At 37.6% G+C, this 10,572-nt stretch overlaps 1 protein-coding gene across 1 annotated transcript; it reads right to left on the bottom strand.

Annotated features, from left to right (window-relative positions):
* Positions 1 to 481: 481 nt before the first annotated feature.
* On the bottom strand, positions 482 to 9,937 carry LOC309629008 (uncharacterized protein; the record flags this gene model as incomplete). The annotated part of the gene is made up of 3 exons (XM_082392580.1): positions 482 to 662; positions 5,159 to 5,253; positions 9,806 to 9,937. The coding sequence occupies 3 exons, from the start codon at positions 9,935 to 9,937 to the stop codon at positions 482 to 484; spliced, it is 408 nt and encodes a 135-aa protein (XP_082248706.1).
* Positions 9,938 to 10,572: the final 635 nt, after the last annotated feature.

The following is a 10,572-nucleotide window of genomic DNA, read 5'->3' as shown; positions in this document are numbered from 1 at the left end:
AGAAACAAGAAATAGGAGGAGGAGACATTTTTTCTGGTGCAAATGTAAGAAGAAATGCTTGTATTATATCAAGGAAGAACTCAAGGTTCAGGCAAGATATTACCCAACTTGCACCAGAGGCCATAACATCTCAAAAAATGACTAATTCACAAGCAAGTACACAAAGGTTTGTTAGAAACAATGCACCTTTTTTATTGAGAATGAGTGATTTCCCCAACTGGAGGATGTTAGGATCATCAACACAGTCATAACAGTGAATCAGAGATTAAGGAAGTTAAAGGCTAACTTTCAGACAATAAGCAGACGCTATCATGGAACCTCAAGCCACAAAGATGTCAATCTAAAAATGAGTAGTTGGAGGTCAAAGCCTCTGTTAGGCATGTAGTTTCCTGGATATAGAAATCATGGGTTATAGATCCTTGAATCTCATTATCTTTAGATGTGTCATTTCAGGAACACACGAGGTTTGGATGGTGACGTTTTAGCAGCAAGGAGAATAACATCTCCAGTAGCAAACTGGCCAGTAGCAGCAGCGGCCAGTGTCATATCCACAGCCATATCCTGGTCCATAAACACAGCCATAAGGGGAGCCATATCCACAGCCGTATCTTGAGCCATAGCCACAGCCATAGCGAGTCCCATATCCACAGCGGTAATAGGGACTAAATCCATGGCCATAGCCACAAGAGTTGCCGTAGTAGTTGCAACACATGTTGTCAAGGGAAGTGGATTCAGGTGGGTTGCAAGAGGATGTTTCTGAAGTGTGTGTGTCGTCTACTTCCCATGGACCTTTATATACTGCCAGTAATTGGCAGAGCATACCATTCATTCCCTGACATAGACAACAAATATGCAAGCAACCATTATATGCCGGTCACGGGTGACAGTCAGTAATAGTTCCTTTAAAATGAGCTCGTTAGTTTGAATACTCCAGTTTTATTTAAAGAGCATCATTTTAATTTGTTCTGCTGAAGAATTGTCTCAGTAGAATCGTGTGCACAGTAACTGATTTTTTGGTTGGGTTGTTTGTTTTTTTTGCCTTTGAGTTGTATGAGATGTTTGTATAATTTGGACATTAACACCGAGTCAGTCACATCATTTGCAAATATTTTCTCACATTTCATAGGTTGTCTTTCTATCTTCTCAACTGCTTCCTTTGCTGTGCAAAACCTTTTAAGTGTAATTATGTCCCATTTGTTTATTTTTGCTTTTATTTCTTTGGCCTTGGGATACAGATCCAAAAAAGTAATGCTACAATTTCTGTCAAAGAGTGTTCTGCCTATGTTTTCTTCTAAGAGTTTTATATTTTCAGGTCTTCCATTTAAGTCTTCAGCCCATTTTGAGTTTGTTTTTGTATATGGTGTGAGGGAATGTTCTACTCTCACTGTTATACATATGGCTGTCCAGTTTTCCCAGCACCACTTGTTGAAGAGACGGTCTTTTCTCTTGGTATATTCCTGCCTCTTTTGTCATAGATTAATTGATCATAAGTGTGCGGGATTATTTCTGGGCTCTGTCTTCTGTTCCACGGACCTATGTGTCTGTTTTGGAGCAAATACCACCCTGTAGTATAGTCTGAAGTCTGGTAGGGTTGAACCTCTAGCTTTGTCCTTTATTATGAAGAGCCCTTTGAAAACTGGGGGTCTTTTGTTGTCCTAGTTTTAGAAATAGTTGTTCTATGAATTTTAGGGTTGTATAAGGATTATGCGTCTTAGTTCTGTGAATTTTAAAAATATTTGTTCTAGTTCTGTGAAAAATGTCACAGGTATTTTCATAGGGATTGCATTAAATCTGTAGATTTCATTGGGAGGGATGGTCATTTTTATAACATTAGTTCCTCAAATCTAGGGACAAAGGATATATTTCCTTTTCTTTATATCAATTTCAATTTCCTTCATCAAATTTTATAGTTTTCAGAGCATAGGTGTTTCACCTCCTTGTTGAAGTTTCTTCCTAGGTAATTTTTGATGCAGTTTTAAATGGGATTTGTTTTACTTTCTCTTCCTGACATTTCCTCATTAGTGTATAGAAACAAAACAGATTTCTGTATGTTAATCTTGTATTTGTTTATTGGTTCTAATGGTTTTTGGGTGGAGACTGTAGAGTTCTCTATATGAAGTACCATATCATCGGCAAATAGTTACGGTGTTAACTCTTCCGTTCCAATCTGCATACACTTAATTTCTTTTTCTTACCACTGCTGCGGCTAGAACTTCCAATTTAAGCAGAAGGGGAAACAGTCATCATCCTTGTCTCCTTCCTGAATTGAGGAGGAAGGCTTTCACCTTTTCACCATTGAGTATTGTGTTGGCTGTTGGTTTGTCGTAAATGGCCTTTATTATGTTAATGTATTTTCCCTCTACACCCACTTTGGCAAGGATTTTTATCATGAATCGAAGTTGAATTTTTTCCAATGCTTTATCTGCATCTATTGATGTGATCATGTGATTTTGGTCTTTCTTTTTGTTGATGGGGTGTATCACATTGATTGATTTGCACATGCTAATCCATCCTTGTGCCCCTGGAATAAATCCAACTTGATCATGGCGTATGATCCTTTTGTGTATTATTGGATTTGGTTTGCTAATATTTTGGTGAGGACTTTTGCATCTATTGTTCATCGAAGATATTGGACTATAATTTTCTTTTATCTATAATCTCTTTGTCTGGCTTTGGTATCAGGGTAATGGTGGCCTTGTCGAATGAATTTGGGAGTGTTTGCTCATCTTCAGTTTTCTGGAACATTTCGAGAAGGATTGGTATAAGTTCTTCTTTTTATGTTTGATAGAATTCCCCTGTGAAGCTCTCTGGTCCTGGACTTTTGTTTGCTGGGAGTTTTTCAAATTACAGATTCGACTTCACTTCTAGTGATCAATCTGTTCAAATGTTCTGTTTCTTCTTGATTCAGTCTAGTCATTCTGTATGTTTCTAGAAATTTGTCTGTTTCTTCTAGGCTGTCCAATTTGTTGGCATATAACTGTTCATAGTATTGCTTATGATGTTTTGTATGTCTGTGGTATCAGCTGTTATTTCTCCTCTTTCCTTTCTGATCAAAATGAAAGTAACTTTTTATAGTAACAATTAGGAAATCCAAGTTGGAAGGGAGTATAAACTCTGGAAGGTGATTCCTTCCACTGGAATCCCACATTTCAACAACACAAAATGAGCTATGATCCAGTAGTCTATAGAGTGGCTTCAACAGGAATTTTCACGAAGCTGCTGATTTCATTTTCTGAGAACATTCATGATTGGAACATTTTCTTTCAGCTGAGAAATCTTTCTACCTATTTTTTTCTGATATTCGTCACTGCTCTAATCTGATCACTCTGCTATGTTTAATCCACAACAATAAACATAAAGAAAATACACCTCCACTCCAATTTTTCTTATTCTTCAGTTTCTTTCCTTTTCTGTCATCTTTTAAATTCAAAACTATCAATTTTACTTCACAAATTACCTGTGATACGCACGCCACTTTTCAATACTCTGCCAACACACACTTTCCTTCCACAATACCCATGGGTTAGTGAAAATTCTTCTACCTTTACTGCATTACTTCGAATACCTTTCCATTCAAACATCTGGATATGGATGCAAAACAAGAGAAACCATATCTATTCTGTACATCACTGCATAATCAGCTCTGAGAACAGTGCCTGGCACATAACTTACACTCAAACAATATTTCTCCGATAAGAATATGAAGTCAAACATTTGTGTGGCACATATAAATTAGAGGATACTTGTAAATATTATCACCATTTTCTCACTTCTGTAAAGCTGTCTCAGATGTTCTTTAACTAAGGAGTCACAACACTTATGACTTTGAAAGTATGGGAAGGGTTCGTGAAGACTCTTTTCTGGATATATAAGTGAACTCATACATGCCTAATAAATCATATTCTGCCAAAACTTCACGGACTTCTTTTCCCACTTTACGCTTGCTACTGCCCTTTCTAATCTTCCTTTGCCATTGGCATCAGCTCATCACAACTTCAAAATACCTCCCTGAACCATCCCTCTGATACTTCGATCCTTACTCTCTTTCCCATCAACCGGTGTTAGTCCCCCCTCCCAACTGTCAGTTTGAAATCATCTTAATTGTTTTTTACTCTCTGTTTTTCTATCTTAACGTACTAGAATATAAACACTGTGAGAGCAAGTAACTTGTCTATAATTTTCCTACTTTGTCTTCACTAAGATGAGGCCCTTTCTAAACTACTCAAAACTATTTGTCAATTAAGTGACCGCAATCAATTTCCTCAACCACGATATATGAAAACAAATACATTTTCAGTTCCATCAAAAGCAGCTGATATAAGAGAATATGTTTATTCTCACTTATCTGTTGCTTAGTTCTTTATTCTCGTGTTTTCCATACCTATGTCTAATTCTAATTCCTCATTAATTCTGGAAAATATCTCTTCAATTCCTTTAAGCACTCAGGGCACCTCTTCTCTACCTTGGACTCTGCATTCACATCCTGAATAAAGTGTCATTCCCCCTCCTCTTTCCCCTCCAGCTCCAACCTAGACAAAGTGGGATCTGCAAAGCACAGTCGTGAAATACTGTGAGATTTGTGCCTGGGTGTATGAGCGCCTGAGTATGTGAGAAACAAGAAATAGGAGGAGGAGACATTTTTTCTGGTGCAAATGTAAGAAGAAATGCTTGTATTATATCAAGGAAGAACTCAAGGTTCAGGCAAGATATTACCCAACTTGCACCAGAGGCCATAACATCTCAAAAAATGACTAATTCACAAGCAAGTACACAAAGGTTTGTTAGAAACAATGCACCTTTTTTATTGAGAATGAGTGATTTCCCCAACTGGAGGATGTTAGGATCATCAACACAGTCATAACAGTGAATCAGAGATTAAGGAAGTTAAAGGCTAACTTTCAGACAATAAGCAGACGCTATCATGGAACCTCAAGCCACAAAGATGTCAATCTAAAAATGAGTAGTTGGAGGTCAAAGCCTCTGTTAGGCATGTAGTTTCCTGGATATAGAAATCATGGGTTATAGATCCTTGAATCTCATTATCTTTAGATGTGTCATTTCAGGAACACACGAGGTTTGGATGGTGACGTTTTAGCAGCAAGGAGAATAACATCTCCAGTAGCAAACTGGCCAGTAGCAGCAGCGGCCAGTGTCATATCCACAGCCATATCCTGGTCCATAAACACAGCCATAAGGGGAGCCATATCCACAGCCGTATCTTGAGCCATAGCCACAGCCATAGCGAGTCCCATATCCACAGCGGTAATAGGGACTAAATCCATGGCCATAGCCACAAGAGTTGCCGTAGTAGTTGCAACACATGTTGTCAAGGGAAGTGGATTCAGGTGGGTTGCAAGAGGATGTTTCTGAAGTGTGTGTGTCGTCTACTTCCCATGGACCTTTATATACTGCCAGTAATTGGCAGAGCATACCATTCATTCCCTGACATAGACAACAAATATGCAAGCAACCATTATATGCCGGTCACGGGTGACAGTCAGTAATAGTTCCTTTAAAATGAGCTCGTTAGTTTGAATACTCCAGTTTTATTTAAAGAGCATCATTTTAATTTGTTCTGCTGAAGAATTGTCTCAGTAGAATCGTGTGCCCAGTAACTGATTTTTTGGTTGGGTTGTTTGTTTTTTTTGCCTTTGAGTTGTATGAGATGTTTGTATAATTTGGACATTAACACCGAGTCAGTCACATCATTTGCAAATATTTTCTCACATTTCATAGGTTGTCTTTCTATCTTCTCAACTGCTTCCTTTGCTGTGCAAAACCTTTTAAGTGTAATTATGTCCCATTTGTTTATTTTTGCTTTTATTTCTTTGGCCTTGGGATACAGATCCAAAAAAGTAATGCTACAATTTCTGTCAAAGAGTGTTCTGCCTATGTTTTCTTCTAAGAGTTTTATATTTTCAGGTCTTCCATTTAAGTCTTCAGCCCATTTTGAGTTTGTTTTTTGTATATGGTGTGAGGGAATGTTCTACTCTCACTGTTATACATATGGCTGTCCAGTTTTCCCAGCACCACTTGTTGAAGAGACGGTCTTTTCTCTTGGTATATTCCTGCCTCTTTTGTCATAGATTAATTGATCATAAGTGTGCGGGATTATTTCTGGGCTCTGTCTTCTGTTCCACGGACCTATGTGTCTGTTTTGGAGCAAATACCACCCTGTAGTATAGTCTGAAGTCTGGTAGGGTTGAACCTCTAGCTTTGTCCTTTATTATGAAGAGCCCTTTGAAAACTGGGGGTCTTTTGTTGTCCTAGTTTTAGAAATAGTTGTTCTATGAATTTTAGGGTTGTATAAGGATTATGCGTCTTAGTTCTGTGAATTTTAAAAATATTTGTTCTAGTTCTGTTGAAAATGTCACAGGTATTTTGATAGGGATTGCATTAAATCTGTAGATTTTATTGGGAGGGATGTTCATTTTTATAACATTAGTTCCTCAAATCTAGGGACAAAGGATATATTTCCTTTTCTTTATAACAATTTCAATTTCCTTCATCAAATTTTATAGTTTTCAGAGCATAGGTGTTTCACCTCCATGTTGAAGTTTTTACCTAGGTAATTTTTGATGCAGTTTTAAATGGGATTTCTTTTACTTTCTCTTCCTGACATTTCCTCATTAGTGTATAGAAACACAACAGATTTCTGTATGTTAATCTTGTATTTGTTTATTGGTTCTAATGGTTTTTGGGTGGAGACTGTAGAGTTCTCTATATGAAGTACCATATCATCGGCAAATAGTTACGGTGTTAACTCTTCCGTTCCAATCTGCATACACTTAATTTCTTTTTCTTACGACTGCTGCGGCTAGAACTTCCAATTTAAGCAGAAGGGGAAACAGTCATCATCCTTGTCTCCTTCCTGAATTGAGGAGGAAGGCTTTCACCTTTTCACCATTGAGTATTGTGTTGGCTGTTGGTTTGTCGTAAATGGCCTTTATTATGTTAATGTATTTTCCCTCTACACCCACTTTGGCAAGGATTTTTATCATGAATCGAAGTTGAATTTTTTCCAATGCTTTATCTGCATCTATTGATGTGATCATGTGATTTTGGTCTTTCTTTTTGTTGATGGGGTGTATCACATTGATTGATTTGCACATGCTAATCCATCCTTGTGCCCCTGGAATAAATCCAACTTGATCATGGCGTATGATCCTTTTGTGTATTATTGGATTTGGTTTGCTAATATTTTGGTGAGGACTTTTGCATCTATTGTTCATCGAAGATATTGGACTATAATTTTCTTTTATCTATAATCTCTTTGTCTGGCTTTGGTATCAGGGTAATGGTGGCCTTGTCGAATGAATTTGGGAGTGTTTGCTCATCTTCAGTTTTCTGGAACATTTCGAGAAGGATTGGTATAAGTTCTTCTTTTTATGTTTGATAGAATTCCCCTGTGAAGCTCTCTGGTCCTGGACTTTTGTTTGCTGGGAGTTTTTCAAATTACAGATTCGACTTCACTTCTAGTGATCAATCTGTTCAAATGTTCTGTTTCTTCTTGATTCAGTCTAGTCATTCTGTATGTTTCTAGAAATTTGTCTGTTTCTTCTAGGCTGTCCAATTTGTTGGCATATAACTGTTCATAGTATTGCTTATGATGTTTTGTATGTCTGTGGTATCAGCTGTTATTTCTCCTCTTTCCTTTCTGATCAAAATGAAAGTAACTTTTTATAGTAACAATTAGGAAATCCAAGTTGGAAGGGAGTATAAACTCTGGAAGGTGATTCCTTCCACTGGAATCCCACATTTCAACAACACAAAATGAGCTATGATCCAGTAGTCTATAGAGTGGCTTCAACAGGAATTTTCACGAAGCTGCTGATTTCATTTTCTGAGAACATTCATGATTGGAACATTTTCTTTCAGCTGAGAAATCTTTCTACCTATTTTTTTCTGATATTCGTCACTGCTCTAATCTGATCACTCTGCTATGTTTAATCCACAACAATAAACATAAAGAAAATACACCTCCACTCCAATTTTTCTTATTCTTCAGTTTCTTTCCTTTTCTGTCATCTTTTAAATTCAAAACTATCAATTTTACTTCACAAATTACCTGTGATACGCACGCCACTTTTCAATACTCTGCCAACACACACTTTCCTTCCACAATACCCATGGGTTAGTGAAAATTCTTCTACCTTTACTGCATTACTTTGAATACCTTTCCATTCAAACATCTGGATATGGATGCAAAACAAGAGAAACCATATCTATTCTGTACATCACTGCATAATCAGCTCTGAGAACAGTGCCTGGCACATAACTTACACTCAAACAATATTTCTCCGATAAGAATATGAAGTCAAACATTTGTGTGGCACATATAAATTAGAGGATACTTGTAAATATTATCACCATTTTCTCACTTCTGTAAAGCTGAGTGTCTCAGATGTTCTTTAACTAAGGAGTCACAACACTTATGACTTTGAAAGTATGGGAAGGGTTCGTGAAGACTCTTTTCTGGATATATAAGTGAACTCATACATGCCTAATAAATCATATTCTGCCAAAACTTCACGGACTTCTTTTCCCACTTTACGCTTGCCACTGCCCTTTCTAATCTTCCTTTGCCATTGGCATCAGCTCATCACAACTTCAAAATACCTCCCTGAACCATCCCTCTGATACTTCGATCCTTACTCTCTTTCCCATCAACCGGTGTTAGTCCCCCCTCCCAACTGTCAGTTTGAAATCAGCTTAATTGTTTTTTACTCTCTGTTTTTCTATCTTAACGTACTAGAATATAAACACTGTGAGAGCAAGTAACTTGTCTATAATTTTCCTACTTTGTCTTCACTAAGATGAGGCCCTTTCTAAACTACTCAAAACTATTTGTCAATTAAGTGACCGCAATCAATTTCCTCAACCACGATATATGAAAACAAATACATTTTCAGTTCCATCAAAAGCAGGTGATATAAGAGAATATGTTTATTCTCACTTATCTGTTGCTTAGTTCTTTATTCTCGTGTTTTCCATACCTATGTCTAATTCTAATTCCTCATTAATTCTGGAAAATATCTCTTCAATTCCTTTAAGCACTCAGGGCACCTCTTCTCTACCTTGGACTCTGCATTCACATCCTGAATAAAGTGTCATTCCCCCTCCTCTTTCCCCTCCAGCTCCAACCTAGACAAAGTGGGATCTGCAAAGCACAGTCGTGAAATACTGTGAGATTTGTGCCTGGGTGTATGAGCGCCTGAGTATGTGAGAAACAAGAAATAGGAGGAGGAGACATTTTTTCTGGTGCAAATGTAAGAAGAAATGCTTGTATTATATCAAGGAAGAACTCAAGGTTCAGGCAAGATATTACCCAACTTGCACCAGAGGCCATAACATCTCAAAAAATGACTAATTCACAAGCAAGTACACAAAGGTTTGTTAGAAACAATGCACCTTTTTTATTGAGAATGAGTGATTTCCCCAACTGGAGGATGTTAGGATCATCAACACAGTCATAACAGTGAATCAGAGATTAAGGAAGTTAAAGGCTAACTTTCAGACAATAAGCAGACGCTATCATGGAACCTCAAGCCACAAAGATGTCAATCTAAAAATGGGTAGTTGGAGGTCAAAGCCTCTGTTAGGCATGTAGTTTCCTGGATATAGAAATCATGGGTTATAGATCCTTGAATCTCATTATCTTTAGATGTGTCATTTCAGGAACACACGAGGTTTGGATGGTGACGTTTTAGCAGCAAGAGGAATAACATCTCCAGTGGCAAACTGGCCAGTAGCAGCAGCGGCCAGTGTCATATCCACAGCCATATCCTGGTCCATAAACACAGCCATAAGGGGAGCCATATCCACAGCCGTATCTTGAGCCATAGCCACAGCCATAGCGAGTCCCATATCCACAGCGGTAATAGGGACTAAATCCATGGCCATAGCCACAAGAGTTGCCGTAGTAGTTGCAACACATGTTGTCAAGGGAAGTGGATTCAGGTGGGTTGCAAGAGGATGTTTCTGAAGTGTGTGTGTCGTCTACTTCCCATGGACCTTTATATACTGCCAGTAATTGGCAGAGCATACCATTCATTCCCTGACATAGACAACAAATATGCAAGCAACCATTATATGCCGGTCACGGGTGACAGTCAGTAATAGTTCCTTTAAAATGAGCTCGTTAGTTTGAATACTCCAGTTTTATTTAAAGAGCATCATTTTAATTTGTTCTGCTGAAGAATTGTCTCAGTAGAATCATGTGCCCAGTAACTGATTTTTTGGTTGGGTTGTTTGTTTTTTTTGCCTTTGAGTTGTATGAGATGTTTGTATAATTTGGACATTAACACCGAGTCAGTCACATCATTTGCAAATATTTTCTCACATTTCATAGGTTGTCTTTTTATCTTCTCAACTGCTTCCTTTGCTGTGCAAAACCTTTTAAGTGTAATTATGTCCCATTTGTTTATTTTTGCTTTTATTTCTTTGGCCTTGGGATACAGATCCAAAAAAGTAATGCTACAATTTCTGTCAAAGAGTGTTCTGCCTATGTTTTCTTCTAAGAGTTTTATATTTTCAGGTCTTCCATTTAGGTCTTCAGCCCATTTTGAGTTT

The sequence above is a fragment of the Balaenoptera borealis genome (genome assembly GCF_965194805.1).
Source record: "Balaenoptera borealis genome assembly, chromosome: 5".
Classification (NCBI taxonomy): domain Eukaryota; kingdom Metazoa; phylum Chordata; class Mammalia; order Artiodactyla; family Balaenopteridae; genus Balaenoptera; species Balaenoptera borealis.
This window is presented reverse-complemented; position numbering and strand designations above follow the sequence as displayed.